The sequence below is a fragment of the Mixophyes fleayi genome, chromosome 5 (genome assembly GCF_038048845.1).
Source record: "Mixophyes fleayi isolate aMixFle1 chromosome 5, aMixFle1.hap1, whole genome shotgun sequence".
In the NCBI taxonomy this organism is placed as follows: domain Eukaryota; kingdom Metazoa; phylum Chordata; class Amphibia; order Anura; family Limnodynastidae; genus Mixophyes; species Mixophyes fleayi.
This window is the reverse complement of record NC_134406.1, coordinates 43,426,655-43,449,316: the sequence shown is the minus strand read 5'-3', so window position 1 is coordinate 43,449,316 and position 22,662 is coordinate 43,426,655. Positions and strand designations below refer to the sequence as shown.

Genomic DNA, 22,662 nt, shown 5'->3' with positions numbered 1-22,662 from the left:
ACACCTCCTTCGTGACATGTCACAGATACAGAGGAAATAAATACTTGCAAATAATTTAATTTGTAATATGGCTTTATAAACACTCCCCTATGTGCTACGGGCTTCCATGTATCTTTTATTATGTGAATGAATGACATACTTTCACTGGCATTCTCTGGCATGGGAAAATGGAGTTTGAGTTCACAGAATAAGGAGCAGTTTATAACACGCACTTTGGTGTAACCCCTGTTACTATATAGGTCAAAGTGAAAACAAGCCCTTTCTAAAAACGCCCCAAAGTCCTGCATATGTGACTTTGTATCAGAAATGTTAATCAGTTCAATATCCAGCTTTATTTGATCAATAATCATCTGTTAGTGGCATGTCTGGAACAGTTATCAAACAGTCTTTATATAATGTGCAGCAAAGGTTTCTCGTACATATAAAAGCTTTGTTCGCAAAAAGGAAAACAAATATATATCATAATTAATTTTGAACTTACTGCTTGTTTCCAATATATATATATATATATATATATATATATATATATATATATATATATATATATATATATATATATATATGTATATATATATACACACACACACACACACACACACATATATATACATATACACACCATCCCAGGGAAATGTTGATGCTTGATAAGGACATTTATGCATGGGCCGGAAATATTGCACTATTGGTTGATGTAGGACATTAATCATTATTATTATTATTATCATAGATTTGTAAGGTGCCACAGTGCTCCGCAGCACCGTACAGTAGGGAAAACAGTACTTACATAAAACAAGGATCGACAAACGGACAAAATAAATGCACACATGAAAACAAAGAATATGGTGGACCCTGCTCATTAGAGAGCTTACATTCTAAGTATAAGAGGGCACAGCTGAAACAAGAGGAGCAAGTGTGGCTTAGAGTGGAGCTGTGAGGGTGCATTAGTGTGAATAGTATCATCAGAGATAAGGTAAGCTTTAAAAAAAGAGATAGGTTTTTAGAGACCATGCAAAGATTTGTAGACTGTAGGAAAGCCTGATTGGGCCTGATTGGGAATTCCATAAGCGGGGAGCAGCACGGTAGAAGTCTTCTAGGCGCAAGTGAGAGGTGGTTACCAGAGACGAGACAAGGCACAGGTCAGAGGTAGATCTAAGAGGGCAGGAGAGAGTATTTGAGATGCATAAAGGAGTATTGTTGTTGAGGGCTTTGTAGGTGAGGGTGAGTAATTTGAAATGTATTCTGGAGGACACAGGATTTGTAGGGATTTGCAAAGTGGTGCAGCAGATGTGGAGTAGAGAGAGGAAGATCAATTTTGCTCAACATTTAGGATGGATTGAAGTGTGGATATATGGGTGTCAGGAATGCCAGGTAGCAGGAGATTGCAATAGTCAAGACAGGAGATGATGAGAGGATGGATAAAAGTTTTGGTAGCATGTTGAGTAAGAAAAGGGCGTACTCTGGCAATGTTTTTAAGGTGGAATCGACAGGCCCGGGAGAGAGTCTGGATGTCAGAAATAAAGCAGAGGGCGGAATGAAGTGTGACACCAAGGCAGCGGGCTTGGGAGACTGAGGAAACTGTGGTGTTATTAACAGTCAGGGAGATTTAAAGGGAAGTGGTGATTCTGACAGGAGGGAAGATAATAAGCTCTGTTTTGGATATGTTGAGCTTTATCATTATACGGCTCACCGCTTATCAGGTCCATAAAAATGTACCTTCTGACCACATCTATCAATTTACCAGTTCATCAGAACAGTCTCTATTGTTGTGTGCCTCTACAATGGAATTAAAAGGACTGCTATAAAAAAAAGTTCAATAAAAGTTTGTTGTTTTATTTTTAAAAGAAGCTTTTAGATAAAAAAAACAAGCAAACTAAAAACTAAAAACCCAATTCTGCACATACCCAGTGGAATTGAAATCCCAGATTTGGGTGCTTATTTCCATTAATGTTCAAAAACTAGCTTTTAAAAAAAGATCAAATTTATTTCAGATAGTAAAAAAACTAATTTAAACCATTTCTGCTTTAAGAAAACGGTTTATTCATTACTTCTTATGGCCATGTTCAACCTACTTTAAATGGTGTCCCCATGAAAGCCTTTGCAGGCTTATAATCTCTTAGTCCAAACCATGATCTATAACTATAAGAAAGGATAGCCCTCCCAAAGCCCTCTGCAGCTTGTAGGTAGACATGTGACCACATTAGATAGCTAGCAAAGTATTATATAAAAACGACAAAGCAAGTATCAGTGCAATATATATAGAGTTTGTTATACACAAAGTGATACAATATTCTACGTCATTATGTGGCGACTGATATATTACTTTGAGAAATGAAGCAAACAGAATAAAAATTAGGTCTGTTGGGAAACAAATCTTATATCCTGAAAATATTAAAGCTGTAAAACAATGTCTAGCCTATAGCCTGTGAAAAATTCCGTTCTCTTTAAACATGAGTATACAGGCCATTTAATTGGACATAAAACAACAACACATTGTTCTGTTAAGCATTATAGAGCCTTTCTGGAAAAGAAGATGATTTGGCCGATATATATTTTCATTACTTGCTTATTTAGCAAAAATTACACACTGCTCTCATCTGTTCCAAGAAAATATATTATACAGGGACAGAAATGGTAGGATTTATGTTCTGGCATCGGAGTTTGCCAACTAAACATAATGGATTACAGATGGCATTTTAAACAATCATATTACAAGAGTAATTGTACAAAGGAGTCATTCATCTAAGTTTAACTGAAATAAGGTTACTTTACCGCAATGTGGAAACTACAGACTTGTACATCAGCAGACTTTGTTGACATGGTGGCAAAATGTATTGAAAAACTTCCAAATTTTTCTAGATATGAACTCACCCATAAGCACCTATTCTAGGGTTGGGTGGGGTGCTTCCAAATACAAGCTGTATAATGGAATGAGAAATATCCCATGGGTTAATACAGGATTATCTTAGGTGCCCTACATTACGTTATATTTGCATACAATGGGGCATATTCAATCGTTTGATTTTCCAGCAGTGTTAAAAGTATTACCGTTATTACGGTGGTACTAAGCCGGATTTCAGCTCGCGGCTCCCAGCGTGAAAGGTACCGTAATAACGGTAATTACGCGAACTATTACTGTAATGACGGTAATAGTGCACACACCGCATTACTTTTCCGTGTAACGCCAACAATTGAATATGCCCCAATGCATAATATACACACTAGTATGGTATACATTTTGGCAAAGTGTACAACATGGTTAATAAATAAACACTTAAAAGCGCTATGGTACTCATAAGGGGTACTGGAGATTTATTTATTTTATTGCTATAGTTATTATTATTACTATTAATATTTGTGTTATTGTTCTTTTATTAATATTATTATTATTATTTTATTTATTTAGTCATAACATTTTTTTATTTTTATTTTTACTATATTTATTGGCTTGTGAGCCCACTGTCCAGTGAATACCATCACCGGTGACCTCCAACGAAGAATCCTCAAACCTATTTCACAAGGACAGCGGTGGTACATGTACTGCCACTGACCTCCACTTGCTAGCATCATCTCAGGATGGCATTAGCTGGGATTGCAGCTTCTGAGAAAGGTATGTTATTGGAATGAAGCATTTTGTTTTAAAATAAATTATAATTTTTTTCCATTTAACTTTATTTAATCTTTTTTATATTGAATCTGGAACTGAGGCACAAGTCTGGGCTTTCAGAGCACATACAAGAGCCAACAAGCCAGCTATCACATACGCAGACTGGCCTGGCAAATAGTTTGACTTCTTCTTATCACTGCCAGTGTTGCCAGGTAGCTGAATTTCGAAGCTGCCTGGTGACATTTTATTAAGTAAATTGCCTGATAGAAGATTTTCTCTTGCTGCAATAAGCAGCAACAGTATATATTCTTATTGGAGGGGTTCTGATAATAGTTCCCAAAATGAGCTACAATGGGTGAAATAGGACAGATTAAGGCCATCCCCTGCAAAAAGCTTTGTTTGAACACCAGGGGGTAAATGTATCCAGCTGAGAGTTTTTCGAGCAGTTTTGAAAAACCAATCAGATTCTAGCTACCATTTATTTAGTACATTCTACAAAATGATAGCTAGAATCTGATGGTTGCTATAGGCAACATCTCCACTTTTCAAACCCGCTGGAAAAATCTCAGCTTGATACATTTACCCCCAGGTCACAGGAGGCATCAATCCCTACTTCCAAATGAATGCGACCACCATATTCAAGGTGCACAAGATGCACATGACCCGCAATATATCAATATTTAGAACTCTTACATTACTTTTCTCTTACTTTACTCAATTAATGCTTGACAAGAGTCATACCATAAGTTCTTGAAATCAGAAAAGGTGCAATTTGAAGTGTACTGTCTTCAAAAAGCGAACATAAATAAAGCCTTAGTAAACCTTAAATTGGCTATATAAAGTTATATATACTAAATAAATATCCCCCTCCCTCTGTCATATCAATGTCTTCTGCAGTATTTAAATTAGGAATTCCTGTGACACTGAGCTAATACCGCTTTCATACTGCCGCCCCGGCAATATCCCGGGTTTTTCAAGCTGGGTTTTTGCCGGGGCTCGGAGCGTCCCAGCTCAGAAACACCATTCATACTGCACCTCGGACCCGGGAATTTCCCGGGTTGACCCCATTCATACTGCACAAGTCTGTGCCCTGGCAATTTGTGGGAGTCATCACCAGAGCAGTTTTCTCGAATCTTCCACGGGCTCCCACCGATGACATCATCCTCCAGAGACAGGCAGACAAAAAAACCCGGGTTGCACCATTCATAGTGCAGGCAACCCGGGTCCGACCCAGGAATTACCCCTCGATAAATCCCGGGTTGAAGACCCGGGTTTTTAGACCCGGGATTTTTTACTTGTACCATTCATACTGCACCAAGACCCGGGTCGTTTGAGCTCGCCCCGGCAAAAACCCGGGATTTTGGTGCAGTATGAATGGGGTATTACTTGATCATTCGCCAGTGTAAGTTGGTGAAACCAGCAATCTTATTCAGCAACTTTTCCCTAGGCTTCTTGTATAAATTAGCCCATGTGAAATATGCAAATTTATAGCTGTCAGTAATAGGTATTATTGTTTTCTGTGGTGGATGTCTGGGCTACTTTTTGCTCTTTTACAGAGATTTCTGAAATCCCTCAGTCAGAAAAAAAATGAGGAGATACTTGCTGTAATCAAGATAGAGTCACTCACTTGTAATTTCTATCTTGATTACAGCAAGTATCTCCTCATGGCTTCTGCCTCCCCAGTCAGTCAGTCAATACTACCTCTGCTACCCACAAATTTTGCTGCATTTCACATATTTGTAGCACCCTTCATCAGTTGCTCATCTTTCACATAATTGTATTTTAAAGCTCAAAATGTTTTCTTCTTTTGTCTATTCACCTGTTCTATTGATCGTTAAACCAAAATGCATGTTATGTTTACACAATGCTGCCACTATTTTGTCATCTCTATCTGTGCGAACAAAAGTCTTTCGGCTTAAGGGCTGATGGTCCCATAAATCGCAGAATTTAAGCAATACTTTTCTTCCATCATGTGACAAAACTAGATCACAGTTGGTTGGGACAACCCCTCCTAAAAATGAAAATACCCCATACGTACACATTTCACTTGAAGCCAGGGCCTGTTATAGCGGAATCAAGCTAATTTTTTGCTGCAAGCAAAGATTAGCATACGATACACCATAGCATTTCTACCTCTTATGGAGATCTTATCTATCAGAGATGGATTGAAACAGTTTATAATGATGCTACAGATCTGCTCAATAGTGTATCCTAAGTTATAGGGGACTAGTACAAGTTTATAAAAAGCCTACTTGGTCACATGTAAAATATGTTACAAGGTATAGAGGTCACTTTATCTCACAGTTCAGGCTCTGCACTCAACTCAAGGTGATGTGAATACAACCATGGAGTAGAGTATATTTTGATGGGTTATATTGATTATGTGTATCAGTCATCAGCGCTGTTTTCTGTTGTGTTTGATGGGTTATAACCTGAAACAGTGGCCGAATTGGAAATTTAGAGGTGGCAATATGGAAAATTAGAAGTAGTGGGGTGGAAAAAATAAGTGATAATGATAGTGATAGTTTTACAATCAAAGCAGTAGGAGAAGTGGAGGTATGGTATACCACTGTATACCGGCCCAGGTTGACCACTGGTCTGATGCAAAATTGAGCTGCTTTGTTAATTTGAGATTAAGAATTCCATAGAGCATATAAGGAATAGTGGCTTCATATTCTATTTTCACTGTACTGTATTATATATCCTGATTTGGACATGATAATCATTAGTATATTTTAGGACCTATGGGGTTTATGGTGGAATTTTGAATCTAGTCCTTTGAAATGATCGAAGATATCTATTTTTACAGGGATCATTGCACAAATTTACAATATAACTTAGAGACACTGACTGTAGGAGGGACACTGACCAGATTTAGAACCTCTGGACCACGTAGATAAAATATTTTAGCATGTGGAAAATATCTTGAAATAAACAGAAACAGTTGAAGAACATGAGAGTATATTGCATGTTTGTCAAGCATTACAAAATATAGTTTTTAAAATGAACATTGACATGGTTCAATTCATGTAGTCACAGGTAAACTTTTTAGGCTTACATTGGACAGGTAAGACACATTAGTGTTACAATGTTATTTGATATCTGACAGGTACTGTTGCTAAATATAATTGTTAAAAAATATAAACAAGATGATCAAAAAAATATAAGCTGCTTAAAATGGATTGCAATCTAAATACAATAAGAACATTTGTATTGGATACTTTTGTTAAAATTAATAACAGAGTTGCTTCTTGCAAGCTAACTTTGCAGCATGTGATTTGTTTGTTTGTTTGTTTGTCTGTGCGGTGATGCATTCGGACACATCTGCACCGATTGGGATGAAACCAACGGGAGGTGGTCCAGATGGACCCTGCACAGGTTTTAGGCGAGTTATGGGCCCGGTGGGACCTCCTGTTGGTGTATGCTGGGCAGAACTTTTACCCGGGGAGCCTGTTTTGAGTCTGGATTCGGACACCCCTGCATCAATTGGGATGAAACCAACATGAGGTGGTCCAGTTAGATCCTGGCCACGAAAACTTCACAGACTGGTAACATTGGATCCCACAAGACATACTAGGGGGGTGAGGTCCTGGTCTGACCGCCCATTGGTGTACACTGGGCAGAACTTTGACCCATGGAGCCTGCCCTGGGCATTCCACTGGATGGATTTGGATGACATTCAACATAAAAACAAAAACGACACTGGGCAGCCACCTCATGAGTGTGTTGGAAGAGCAGCTAAGCTGCTAATTATTTTTAAAAGTTTGATAATTACATCTATATTATTGATAATTGAATAACTTGAAGATTTAAACCCGGGCAATGCCGGGTACTTCAGCTAGTTGCCAATAACTTACTATCAAACTTAAGTTGGTATGGCTATAAGTTGTTACCAACTTAGTGGATAGATCTATAGAAAAGTCTAATTATGTGTCTATGGATCACAAGTGTGTGTTTAAGTTATTTGAAATATGTCCCATTCAGAATGTACATTCTAAATTTGAGAATTGAAGACTAATATCTTATATGCCTTCAAAATAGCACAAATGACAAAAGTAAACCTTTCATTCTGCAAATAAACTTTGGAGATGGTCCTTGGAAGCTGATATAGATTGATTATACAGCACCCTTGCCAAATGATTTGATCATGTATTGTTTCATTTTCTCCTAAATGGGTGCTATTAGTAATACAGCTTTATACACAGATCAGTTTCTGTCAAAATAAGTTTTTTTCAACGCCAGGTTTTCTTACAATGATTGAATCCAATAATGGTCTCATTTCACATGAGTGATTTATTAGGAAGACTATAAAGATTGTATGTGCCCTATCAACCTTAATTCGCTGTAATGGTAGAATGCATGAATTGGATACATTGAATTGAACATAATGACAAAATGATACAAGACAATGGGATACTAATTGTGTGGGTCAATTTGTCATTCTACAGACTATAGATAACACTATATTGTTAGTACAGTGAGTGGAAAACAAAAGGGAAATGAGTTACAAAACTGTACACATTGAGTAATGTAAACTGATTAAAATGGATTTTGACTGATAATAATTAATCATGATATTTGTTCTTGCAGCATGAGTAGGAGAAGTTTTATGGAAAACCAATTGCTATCTGCCATTGAACAATTGAATTTCTGAGTATTCAAAAAACTATTAATTAACAAATTGTCTCTAAATATTCCTCTTTTTAGAGCACTTATTATACTACATTGGACGATGGTCGATTTTGATTTTAGATCATCAGTTGAAGATGTGTCACCTCTAAAGTTTTTGTATTTTTGTATAAAAAGAATACATCAGCTATTATATGCCATCATCAGGGACAAATATAGACTATTAAAAGACTCAGGTGCTTCCAAAAAGTATGAACATAGAAGGGAGTGCGTCATTTTCATTGTTATTGTTTTTATTGCTGCCTGGGGACATATTATGATGATGTACAACCATTGTTTTATAGCATGACTTATTAATCAATCCAATTGTTGGGTATGTACATTTGTAACTGTAAATGCGGAGATCGCTCCTTTAATCTGGGTATTAATATTTTTTATTGTGAAATATGGAATATGATGCAAAATCAAAAGACAGTTGAATTTAGAACTCATAACCAATTAAACATTTATTGTAAATTTCACAAAGTTGAAGAAATATAGAATGATAGATAGTTTTCTTAAATTCAGATATCTCATTCATTATTGTTAATAAAACTCAGAGCCTGCATAAAAGTATATATTACATTTTTTGTAGGAAAGCTTTTGCTGGATTTCACAGCATGTTAGGGCAGTGTGCTTTAATTGGACAGGAGTGTTATTCTTTTACCACTGATTGACAAAATAAACATAAGTGCAAATTTAGAAGGAATTAGGAGAGAGTTTGAAACATTGTGTGGACCCTCCTGATCCTGTAGGTGACCTTGATCATCAAATGATACTTCAGATTATTATTTTCTAGCTATAGTGTTGTTGCTTGTTTTATCAATAATGTTTTTGAAATGGGTTTGTCAAACTATAAGCCATGTTATTGCTTAAGTTATATTTTCAAGTCTAAAAGGTGGAATTGATAAACTACTAACCTTTGTTTTTAATACTTAATTCTTATCTTTTACCCTACTTTTGATTCAATCAGTAGAATGTTTGTGAAAAGAAGGTTATAGGAAAGTTTTGGGTGTGTGTGTGTTTGTGAGCAATTTAAGACAGGACATGCTGAGGAGTTGTCTGAGATACTTAGAATAGTCAATTGAATTAAAAGATAAGTAGAGCTAGGAAACCATCACATTTTCAGTTGCTTAAATCTTACAAATACTTGCTTAAGGCTAGTAATAATAATTCTTAGAGGTAGTAGCTTAACTAATGATATCATACCATGATGGCTGTATAGACTGAAATTTATTTTAGAAAGTATAAGAAGCTATAAGGATGCTGTTATTGGTATTCATTCTATCAACCAGCTTGTATGATGACTTCAAGCTGATTTAATTATGTGTTGTACTCTGCTGTTACAGTACCTTGGAATAAATGAAGCTTCATAAAAGATCTCATTCTAGTTTCAAGTCAAATCAAATTTCATAAGCAGCTAGTAGCAGTGGGATTGGTTGTCACTACAAGTATGTTACATCACTGGTGTACCTGAAACACCACATAACTCGTTTATTTTAATTAATTTAAAAAGCTGGAAACATGATGAAAATGTTAACTGTTGTCATTTTGTTCAAATTCAGCAAATCCCAATCCAGGACTCAGTGATCTACATGATAATTTCTTAAAAAGGATTTGTCAAGAATCTCTTTAAGTGAGAAAACATTTAATCCAGCAGTGTCATTATGATAGCTGTGAGGTATAGAGGAAGATGGCCCCGGAGAGAGTTATATATGCTGACAGCCCAATTTGTTTATATTTAGTAAAGGGAAAGTATAACTATTTAAAGATGTCCTTTATGAATTGAAGTACTTAGAAAACCATGATAGGACCTCTGAATTTTTTTATTGTATACAACAGGACTTTACTGTGCCCATACAAAGACAATGTAATGTAGACCATTTTCTGCTTAATGTGTCCAACACATTTATATTATGCAATATAACTTAGACTTACAGAATACTTTTTGCTTTATTTCCACTTTACAAACACTCAAAAGCTCACTACTTATTGTAGATATAACTTTTTGATGTTGTCACATATTTCCTGAAACAGATTCCATATGAGTTGTTGTTTCCTGATACACCAATTTTAAATTTTTAAATCAATAGTACCAGAATTCCAATCCCAATTTTCCCAAAACATGCCCACGATCAACCAAACCATGTCCTTGATCCACCCAACCATAATGCCATTATACCAAAGTTATGCCCTGATCCAAGTAGGCTACTCCCCTTTTAGTCCAGTAATTTAGAATATCCTGTGGACTACAGCTAGATTGTTTTCTTTTAAAAATAAAAGTTCACATATAATCCCATTGAGTGCTTTAAAATAGGTTTAAGAGTAACCCACAGGAGTCTTGTGACACTTATTATTTTATTATTCTTTATGTCTTGACACACGAATATGTCCTGATATACCATTGTTGGGAATCACTGCCATAAAGGATGTTGTTCCTCACGCAAAACTTCCATGTTACATTAGACACACTCTTAGACAGAAATACAATTTGGTAAACATTTATTTGGACTCACCGTTCAAGCACATCTCAAAAGATTTACAGAGGTCATCTTCAAATAAGCAACCTAAAAAAGAGAAACAGTTTTTTAGTATATTGGGGAATAAGTGAACAGTACACGTTTTCACAATGAATAATTATGAATACTTTCATAATTAAAAACAAAACATTAGTTGTTTATTAATTCTTGTTTATTTAGAAAACATGTTCATGTGAGCTGACCAGATGGGTAGATCTACTTCTTGTGCTGTGATGGGTTGGCCTACTTTGAAGTTAATGGGCCTGATTTTCATTCATTATAGAACTGAAAACTTTTTGGACAAATTTCTCTCTGAATCTGTGATTAAATACAGCTGGTGATTTTGGGTAATTGACAACCAACTATTTTCTTGTGGTAAATACAAATTAAATTTTAGCCGACCAGAATTATTCAGCCAGTGGCTGAGAGAAGACCAACAATAGGCAGGGTTGTCTTAGTTGTCAGATCAGATTTGTCCCATTAAATGTAGACTTACCATTAGATATGGAAGTAGATGCTAAACACACAAAATAAAATATGTATTTTAAAACATTTATGCCTGTCCTATTAGTTACAATTCATACAATGACCTGGGAAGTAATTATCAGTTGAACTCTTGTGATCTTGTGAACAGAATTACATAATGGGGTGCATAATAGCAGGTCATAATGAACAAACATGTACCTGGTGGATGTGCCATTGAGATGGAGCTGGACACCACTACCTGGTACATTTGAGAGACAGGTAACTAAGTAAAGACTTTCTGGAGTAAACAATATGTTTCATGTATAGTTATGTAGAGAATGCATTTAAATATATGGACCTGACAGGCCATCTTAAAACCACACATATCTACGTTTCATACCTTCCTTCCTGGGGAAGGTATAAAAGAACATGTGAACAGGGCTCGATGATGCGATTTGCATCATTAGGTAGACAGGACAAGGAGTATGATACAACAAATCATATTGTCCCACCTCTGTTCACCTAGTATTCATTGAGGTGGTAAGGGCTTGGTTTTGTAATTCGCATCAGTATGACACATCCCAATCTACTTCTCAGGCTGGTTAGTGGCCTTAATTGCCTGCTACCCTGGGGGTTCAGCAATCTAGTAATCTCCTGAACATTTCAAGAGACTAGGCAACTATGTTTCAAACTACCCTAATCCTTTTTGATTGATCCATGAGGTCATTGTTACAGTACTTCACATGCTCAACCCCATTCTACACTGACGAGTCTCCAATAGCATGAAACACTCTGAAATTGGAATTCTAATTTAAAAAAGGTCTATGCTATGTTCCAAAGAACAAATGAGTAAAGCACTGACTTAAAAAGCTGGCATATAAATGGTGTTCTCAGAAGTGGCTGCTCCTGTATCGGACATCAATATATGCATGTAGTCATTATGGACGGGCCAATTTTTCTTGTGTTTACACTATAAACATTTTCAGAAATCAATTTTGCATCATTATAGCTATCTGTTTGCAAATGTCCTTATTGTTTTAGTTATTCACCATATTTATTTGAGTTCTTTTCTTTTTTGCTTTTTTTGCTCGCATTTCCTATTTAATGCTAGTGTCATGACAAGGAGATAGAAAAGACAAACTAAGGAATCATTTTAGTAGTTTAAATAGAAGAAGCTAAAAAGATAACCATCTGCCATTGTAATTTTGGGCAGAGCAATAATGCAAGAATTACAAAAGCTCCTTTAGTTTTTAATAAGCAATTATGCCAATCCTAATTTAAGCTTCCAAAGTAGTTTAGGTAGAGAATACAGGTCCACTTTAAATTAAAGACTCTCCTGAACCAGTGTGAGACTGTGCTTCATGTAGTATGCAATGAGCCCCTGGCATCACATTTCGTAAAACACAAATTTCTGGTAATGCTGAATAAAACGTGTTCAGAAATACACAGACCACAATTTGCACGCAGCAACACTTGACACAGGCAATGTATTTTTAACATACTATTAAAACCTGTGGGGATACCCCTCCACATTCTGATTAGATAACGCAAGAGAACACATATCCCAGCAAGCACAGTCTAATAACAATAATGAGCCTGATGCACAAGGAAATTCGCTAAAGGTAGGAGTGTAATTGATTTATTTTGTGCTGAGTCTTCAGTCTCTCACCAACAGCTTTCTATATAGAGCTACCTGGCATTAACATTATTGCTACATCATCTAGTCTGTGTCTAAACCTGAATGCCCTTTCTCCTCATTACAGTGGCTAATTGTCTCTTATTGGCCTTCATCACAGATATAAGGCAAATAACCAAATGACCCAGAAGTTATTCCCATATTAAAAAATTGCAATGAGATGAATATTGGTAAAAGTTTCATTGCTAAAAACTAGAGTTACAATGTACATGATTTAACACATCATTCTTGATAAAATAAACTATAAAAATATGTACTTAACTACTTTATTTATCTCCCCTCTGGGAGATCCCAAAGGTTGGTTAGTGACAGCGCATTTTGCTGCATCATGCCCCCCTTGGTGTGAAATGCTGCAGTTTGTATCATCGTGCACTGGAGCCATGGTGACTTGTCATCGTGCCCCACCTCACCCACTTCACAGAAGATTTGTCGGGATCCAGGAGGCTGGACTACTCTTCCTGGAGTCCGGGAGAATTCTCAGAAACTCTTAAGTCTCGTGGACATTCTGGGAAAGTAGGCAGGTATGTAAAAATGTACCCTCCCTATTTGTGGGGTACTTCTTGCAATATTGCCTTCACCAATATGTAAATGACCTGTTTGTGTCAGCTGAGGTTTTTCTATTTTTCTAAATGCTTGCATTAGTCCTATCTGCGGGAGGAATTCACTGCTTAGTACAGTGGTTCCCAAACTGTACAACTAGGCTCTCTGAGGTGCCTTGGAAATCTCACAGGGGTGCCTCGGCCAGGGCCAGTGGTAAGCAAGGCAGGGGACTACTTGGTAATTATTTTGGCTTAGGGGTGCCTTGAAAAAATTTTGGAGACCCTAAGGGTGCCTTGAACTGAAAACGTTTGGAATCCACTGGCTTAGTAGAGAACACATGAACTGGGTTAAGGACTGTTCAGCCACTTTTCACTGAGAGGATGTGTCTAAGGAGCTGATAAAACACTTTCGCTGCTGCCTAGTCGAAAGTTCTCTGTGGGGTAAGAAGTCTTCGCTGGCACTGTTTGGCAAGACAAGTTTGGGAAATTGTGGCAAAGTGACATTATTTATTACTGCGAAAGGTGGCGACAAAGAATTATACTTAAGAATAATTAAGAGGTGGCGCCTGTATAATAAACAAGTACCTTTCACAATTCTATTAATTAGCCTAACTAGAAGATTTACTTCTTTACATTCAAATATACTCTCTGTAATTACACTGTATCAGGCACTGCTAAATTATCCATGTAGCTATATCCACATAAAATATATAGAGCCGTTGTCTTAATAATACTGCATATGGAGCAACAGAAAAGGCAAGTCACTCTCATTATAAAGGTCATACTACTTGTCTTACACAAAATTCCCAGAAACCGTCCTTATTAGGAGCCATGTGGCAATGAAGGCTGCAGTCATTTCCGTGGATTATTCTTACTTGCTTTAAATGCATGAAACAATTTTGCAAATTCAGTCTGTAAATGATTAAGTTATGGCAGTTAAGGCTGCACTATTACATCAACAAGTTAATTAAAACCTGAAGGCAGCTGGGGTTACACAAAGCAATCACACGGCGTCCTGCAACACTGGAGACATTTAATAAAACTAGATAAAAAGTTGTAAACTTGAAACTGCCTGACATTTGCATAACAAAAAGTCTGACTTTTAGTTTCCTGAAAATTCATGCCTTGTACTCTGTCTCTCGGCAGAATAAATTGTGTTTTGTTGACTGAGACTCATCCTTTTCCAAACATATATTTTAGTTTTCTTCATTGTTTAAATAAATGGTGATGATGATGACGTTTAAGTAGGGAGGAAGAGTAACTTGTTATACATGAAATATGAGCCTGGTCAACACTAAAACAATTGTATGGAACAGTGTTTCCAAATATCATGTACTCTACTTTTACAGGAAATGTTTACAAGTAACCACCGATGTTCTGTAAGTTATTCTCAGTGCCCACTAATATAATGATCAAGCAATGACTTATATAATTAAACAGCAAAGTAAAGCCACTATTTGACATGCATAAATGTCAATGACTTTATATTACATAAATGAATAATATACTATTTATGAAAACCTAAAGTACTTATACTACAGAGGAGGTAATGTACAGTGAAGTTTCCTGTGTATAAAATGTCAAGGAGGACTATGTTGTTTTGGAGATGTGAAAAATCAGAGAGATACAGTCTTCTAGTTCTGCCTTTACTATTCCGCAAACCCTTCAAAATTCATAGTGTTTGAAAGGAACTGGGATGACAGCGGGGTCAGCTCATTCTGTCCGTAGTATGTTTGGGTATATTAAGGTAGAAGTCCAGGAACAAAACTAATGTGGGAATACAAGTCAGAACAAATAGAACAGGGAAAATTCTGTACTGGATACTTAAGCCCAAATTCTGCCAGAGAAACTTGAAAAATTCTGCTCAAAAATGCAGGCTAATTTGGACATTCCAGGAAACAGTTTTGAATATCTATTCTAGTTTATACTTTGCTAGATGAGCTCAGAATGTTCTTATTCTAATGTCTGCAGCAGGTTTCCATGGTAACACAGCAAACTAAGAATGACTAACTGCTTGGCAGCCTTTCTTTGCAGAAATTCCGTTTTTGGGATCTGCTTTCCCAGATAATAACGGTTTGCCCTAAACCACATGTGGTTTGGACTAAACCGCATGCGATTTAGAGGTTTTGGAACCTCCACACATCGCCATCGCTTTGGGTTTTTACTGCTTAGTAAATACTGCAGAATCTAGGACAAATTTGCTGTTGATGTGCGGCGGTTTTAAAACACTTTAGTAAATCTCCCCCCTTACCTCATCCTTAATTTTAGAAGGTACATTCACCTCTGCAATTTGAATCCATTATAGATTTAATATTCAAAGTATAATTTTAAAATTAGAAAATGTGTGTGAGTCTTTTTATGGAGTAATGAGAATATCTGGAGCAGTGTGGTTTCTTCACTAGTGAAGGATGAGGAAGCTGACAGACAACTGAACTATTTCCTTTTCAGTCACACCAGACATCAGGTCCTCCGGGTATAGATGCACAATGTTTGCAGCAGCTTTGATCTCATGAGGTGAGAGAGTAGAAGACAGAAATATAAACTTGAAACTTACTTTTTCTAAGCTTCCAGAGCCTTGAATAAACCCCTAATGACGGGTGCTGTAAGCAACAGTGTTTTGAATTTCTCTTTTGTGTGAGAACACTAACAACAAAAATGATTAGTGATTGTAACAAAGAAACAACCGTGTTCAGATTCAAAACAGCCTCTTGCAGGGAAAAGTTGGTCTGGTCAAATAGTTCTAAAACAGTGTTCCACAAAATAATGAGAAGGGCCTAATTGATCTCACTTATTTTTCCAATGACAGTTCTTCTTACAACTGCTTCAAATTCTACTTTTTATCAAGGCTTTCAAATATTCAAAAGTAGTGAAAGTGCAATATATCACCCAAACAATGAGGTCACTCAAGACTGGGGTAACAGAGGCAAAGGGCAAGATGGATTAAAAGAGCCATTAATCAAAATAATTCATTCAACCTATTGGGACATACCAAAACACACAGCTTGGGTGTAGTATATATACTGGAAAAGTTGTACAACCTCTGTTGGCTAACTTAAATGAACTTTTCCAGGTTCCTAATGGATTGCCAGAACTAACTAATTAGTCCTAAGGGATGGAGACAGGCTTTAAGTGTGTTTAGGTCGACACAGGAAAGAGGGCAGGGAAGGGGGAAATAGGGAAGAAGAAACGGCAGGACATTTGGTATAGGGGATAAACCTGATTGGTCCCAATGTGCCTTTAAACTGTCAACCAAAGCCCATTCATTTTTACAAATATTATAGTTCCTGCCAGTTGCCATAAGGTCTAACACTTCCCCTATTTCATTGTACACTGTGAATAGAGCTGTCGCTTTTTCATACTTTGCTGACCATTAAGTAGCTGAAAGGTACATGACAACAGGTATCCCTAAAAGTGTTATTTGCACAGTAAGCGGCCTCCATCGAGAACAGTGTTTCTCAACTCCAGTCCTCAGGACCCACTAACAGTGCAGGATTGCCAGGCGACCAGTGAAATAATTATACCACCTGCTACACTGTGTCAGTCATTAATGAATACACCTGTGCTCCAGCAAGGAGATATGGAAAACATGTACTGCTAGGGGTTTCTGAGGACTGGAGTTGAGAGACACTGATCTAGAAGGACATAGCCATCCTAAAATACCCCAAAAAGTTCTAGACTGCTCTCAGTACTGTTTATTCCAACAAGATTTAGCAACATGTACATGATATAAAAGAGGCATATGAAAGTTGCTTATTTATAATAGCCTGGATGCCATTGTACTCCCCACACTTATTGAAGCATTGTCATAAATAGCCAACAGCAATTGTCAATGTCAACATCATTCTTGTGCAGGAAATCTACAATGAATTGTGCCAAGCCTTTGTCAAAATGACCAATTATGTATTGGGAGATATAAAGTTGTGATACTCCAAAATACAGAGGAAAATAATGATACAGACAGAACTACAACATGATATCTACAGTGATTATTAAGTGAATCTCCAAAGTGATGTGCAACATAATGAAATAAAGAAAATCTCTCCGGTGTCACTTTAAGTCTGTTAAGTTGTTACCGATATTACCCCTGTCTGGAGGGTCCTATCATTTAAAGATTCCATAAAAGTGATCTCTCTCTAGTGCAGGGTGTGTATGTGGGAAAGAGCTTAAAAATGTTAAAAAAAGTGCTTAAAAATATATTATGGTAAAAATGGAAAAAGAGAGAAAAAGATATTTTCACACAAAGCTGCTCACAATAAATCATTATACAAACAATATAAACGAATAAGACAACAAGGTGGAAAACGCAACAAACCGTGATACAAACAATATAGCAATGGAAAAGAATAAAAAGGATACCACCAACTATGGTAAAGGGAAAACCACCTAAAATCAATGACTTCTGATATAAGATATAATATTGATACAATTTGGGGTCAGATAATATAATTTATAAATCCAAAAGTATTCTCTACGTGATAATGCTAATTCATGGTTAAAACTATCACAACCTAATTAGACCTGTTATATACCCATATATGTGTGTATCTAAACTCTTGCCATGAACAGAAGCAAAATGTCTCAAGAAACTGTCTATAGTCATTTTGACTTTGTTTTTTGTTTTTTTACTTTTTATATTGAAATTACATTTACAAATAATACAATGCTCATTTGTGTAACAATATTTAAATAATCAGAATGAACACAAAACTAGAACATCGGTACATCATTTTTTCCACTTATCCACTACCATTTCTGTGAGGTCATTTTTCTTCAGATTTCCTCTGAACCCACTTCCCTCCAGTGTCAGTGCATGTCCTTGTGTTGTATTACTTCTCTTCCTATGAAGAATGTTTCCATCCTGTTACTTGTTAAAGCCCTTGATATTTTGAAAGTTTCTATCATGTCCCTTCACTGCTTCAAACTATACATATTAAGATCTTTGAGTCTATCTGGGTTAGTTTTGTGCTGTAGGCCATGTTCCATTGTAGTTGTACAGTCTCTAATGTATTTATGTCCTTCTGGAGATATGGCCTCCAGAATTGAACACAGTATCCTAGATGAGGCCGTACCGATGACCTATACAGTGGCATTATTACTTATTTCTTTCTGCTACTGATTCTTCTCCCTATGTGATTAAGCATCTGACTTGCCTTCCTCATTGCTTTGTTACATTACTTACCTGCCTTTAAGTCACCTGAAATAGTGACTCCTAGATCCCTTTCCTCCTCAGTAGTTTCCATTATAGTGCGGTTAATACTATATTGAGCCTTTGGGTTTTTGAGATTCAAGTGCATGATTTTGCATTGTTGGCCATTAAACTGTAGTTGTCACACTCTTGACCATTCCTCTAGTTTACCTAGATCATCAATCATTTGTTTTACCCCTCCCCAGGGGCGCACGCTGGATTTTTAAGGGGGGGTAACCCCCCCTCAAAAAAAAAACATAGAGAGAGCTGCTGCTGCGCAGCTCCATTTAGGCGGCACTGCACTGAACAGCAGCCGCGGCGCTGTCAAAGAAGTGTCCGCGGCAGTGCTGTATTATACAGTGCCGCTATGTAGGGACACTGTTCTTTGCGGAGTGGAGGGGTTTCTGGAGAACCAGAAACCCCCCCCTGTGTGCGCCCCTGCTCCTGGTGTGTCTACCCTATTGCATATCTTTGTGTCATCTACAGAAAGGCATACTTTCCCTTCAATACCATTTGCAATGTCCCCAATAAAGCTATTAAAAAGCACTGGTCCAAATATAGGTAACCTTCACCTCCTGTGAATGCACTCCATTTACTATAACTCTCTGTTTTTTATCCTATTAATGACTGAAGACACTCTGCTCTCTTGTGTACATGACAGTTTATTACATTATTATATAAAAAATATGGTTATGCAATTTTAGTACTAACGCTATGCTACTGTGGGACATACGTAAACACGTATATACATCTGACGGAAATACCACTGTATTTTAGTTGCACACATCCTGAGACTTTTTTAAAAAAAACACATGTGATTTGGGCATGCACAGGTTCATATTCAACTACAAGTGCTGAAGAAGCATCTCTTGTTGAATACAGGTGTAGATTAGTTCTGCATACACAGCACTTGCGTATTAAGACAAACACAACACATTGCTGGATATGTACAATACATATGTGGAATACAAAGTCCCAAAAGAACGCAAAAAAAATTAATTTTTTTATTGTGACGCCCTTACTGTACACTGACTACGTGCATATGACCACTACCTCCCCCGTTCCGCCCCTGAAATCGTAGGCTGTCGAAACTGTCCTTTGCATTTGAAGATACATTGGACATACTTGCGTTCACTGGCATTTAGTCCGTGTCTGAGCATGCGCAGTGCAATCTATCTCAAAATACAGAACGTATCAGCATTTACATTCCTTAATGAAGCAGTGAGGAAATATGAATTGGGGATCAATTAGAGCCCCAATGGGCTTTTATTGCATCGTAAAATGCATTGTGTTTATTTATGCAGTTTTTATGTGTTTAAATGCATTGACAAATGTGTTCAATCTGAGTTTTTCTAAACATGCATCTGAGACATAATCTGTGACATAACAGAAAATTGTTATCTTGTTTAAATCGAATGCAGGCAGAAATGCATATGTGAAAGCTTATAAACTACATCTCATTGCTTTTATAATGCACTCTCATTGAGATGAATGTAAGGCTCATCAGATGCACTGAAATGGAACAAGAAGCATGGAAAAGAAATTGCACTGCAAGTGCACGTAAGAAATGCAAATAGGCACTAGTTGTCCATTGATACAATGATTTCTAACAAATTTTAAATGCTGAATTAATCCCAGTCTGTAAGTAGCCTTAGACAGCTGACTCAGTTTGCTTCATTATATATCAGTCTCTCCACTACAGTGGTTGGTGGATGGATCGATTATTGTAGAGTGATCAGTGACTGGAGTTCTGTGGGTGTGAGGAGAGGCATGTTCAGCTGTAGGAGGCTATAGTTGTCAACTGTCCCTAACATTAAAGGGACAATCTAAGATGGTCCCTGTGAATTTTTAAGCCCTGCACACCTCCCTAATTGACTTCATTTTCAGCATGACGTCATTTTCATTGCAATGTGTACAATTTAGTCTTATTCTCTGAGCTTTACAAGTTAATATTTATTGTAGAATGGAATTTAAATAAACAGTAATATGTAACCAAATCAGTAGATATAACATGATGGGGAGTGCTCCAAGACCCACAATACAGTATTGGCTGTCACTTGCAGTGGTTCAACTAAGGACAGAGCGGAGAAGAATGGACAAGTATTACTGCTCCCCCAAATTGGCTATAGGGCACAGCGGTGGAGTGTTACGTCCCTGATCACATGGTTAGATGTGGGGCTGAGCAGCAAAATAGCAAAACGTCTACAGAAATTAATTTAGTAAATTGAAAACAACGCAGAAGGTGAGGTGATAAAATTTAGGATTTTGCTTCCTAAGACTATGTACTTACCTTGTCTCATGGGAGGATTGACCCTGAGTTTTAGCACGCGAAGTTCAGAAAATATACAGTTTATACCAAAGCTGCACATCGGTATGTTAAGGGGCTCTAAATTAATTATAGTAGTTAATTATTTTAAGAATCGGTTTAGCAGACATGCATAGGATCTGGTCACATAGGGCCTGTTTCATTAAGGAATTTAGGCAAGACATTTCTTACTTAAGTCTCCTGGACAAAACCATATTAAAACGAAAGGAGTGAAAACCAGTTTTCTATTTTGCACGTAAGTTAAATACTGGCTGTTTTTTCATGTAGCACACAAATATCAACTTTAAATTTCAGTGTATAAATAAGATATCAAGTATTTGTGTACTACATGAAAAAACAGCCAGTATTTAACGAATGTGCAAAATAGAAAACTAGTTTTCATCCCTTGCATTGTAACATGGTTTTCTCCAGGGGACTTAAGTAAGAAATTTCTTGCCTAAGTTGCTTAATGAATCAGGCCCACAGTTCTTAAAATCAGAACTAAGTATAATATCATTTTAGGATGTGGAACTTAAGCACAGCATGAATTCAGACTCAGGAGCTTGTGATGTTCAAAGGGATTCTGTTGTGAATTTGAATCTGAACCTTTGAATTTAACATCATCTGACAGATAAGGTAGAAAAAAAGAATATTTAGCAATGAAGAATGTAAAGTCTGACGGCTGCTATGGAAACAAGCCGGGACCCCAGGAACCTTTAACAAACCCTCTATCATTTTACAGTTGATGAAAACACAAGCTCGATAAATTATTTTGAGGGTTATAATCGGAGGTAGCAATTACTGCAATTTTCTGTATAACTGCCATATTCAATAGATTTTCTTTTATAAATCTGTAACAAGAATTATATTTGGCAGATATTTTTCTTTCAGCACTGTACACTTTTCAAAGTTAAGAAAGAAATAAAGGATAAAATAAAGATTCTTGGATTTTGGCAATATACAGGTCCCAGAGGGCGCTATCAGGGTAATGATTTGAGTGCTCGTTAGGTTGAAGTGTGGTTGGGCATCAGTAATACCAGTCATGATGGAAATTACCAATAGAATATTTCTATGAAGAAGCTTCTTTCAGGGGTGTGCGGAGTTTAGGGAGGCAATAGGAATATACTTAGTAAAGAAGAGGAAAGGAAGAGGGGGCAAGGACTAAGAGTAGTTGGGAGAGCCCATTGTTCTCTTATATTACCTATCAAGGTGCTCAGACCTTTTGAAATCTCTTTATAAATTTAGTTTCTAGGCTCATAATGTACTCCATGCTAAACATGAAGCAGACACGGTTGAGGACTTCCTGGTGTAACGAGGCATCTATGGTTTTTTACTTATGAGCTATCTGACATTTGGCCATGTTACATACATGCATAAGTAATTTGTCTGTGTTTTTATCCAAATAATCAATGGATCTATTGAGTAGAAAGACTGAGTGGTCTAGGTCAAGCCCGGCTCCTGTATTGTTAACTAGCAAACCTCCAATTGTTTTTTAGAAGGCTACTATTTTTGGGCAAGTTCACCATATGTGTAGATTTGCAATTTCTGGCCACACTGCCTCCAGCAATCATTGGTTGCATGTGCGTAGATATGGTGGACCCGATCATGTCCTAACTATACCTCATAGTAACACTAATAAAACATTTTGCCATTTTAGTGAAAATTTTGCCCCAGATCTCTC

General features: G+C 36.9%; 1 protein-coding gene across 1 annotated transcript in view; it reads right to left on the bottom strand.

Moving 5' to 3' along the window:
* Nucleotides 1-22,662, bottom strand: part of PTPRN2 (protein tyrosine phosphatase receptor type N2) — a 733,183-nt gene that overhangs the window by 629,905 nt on the left and 80,616 nt on the right. Inside the window, exon 2 of the mRNA XM_075212113.1 lies at nt 10,789-10,839. Coding sequence (XP_075068214.1) covers nt 10,789-10,839 — 51 coding nt within the window. The remainder of the gene's footprint in view (nt 1-10,788; nt 10,840-22,662) is intronic.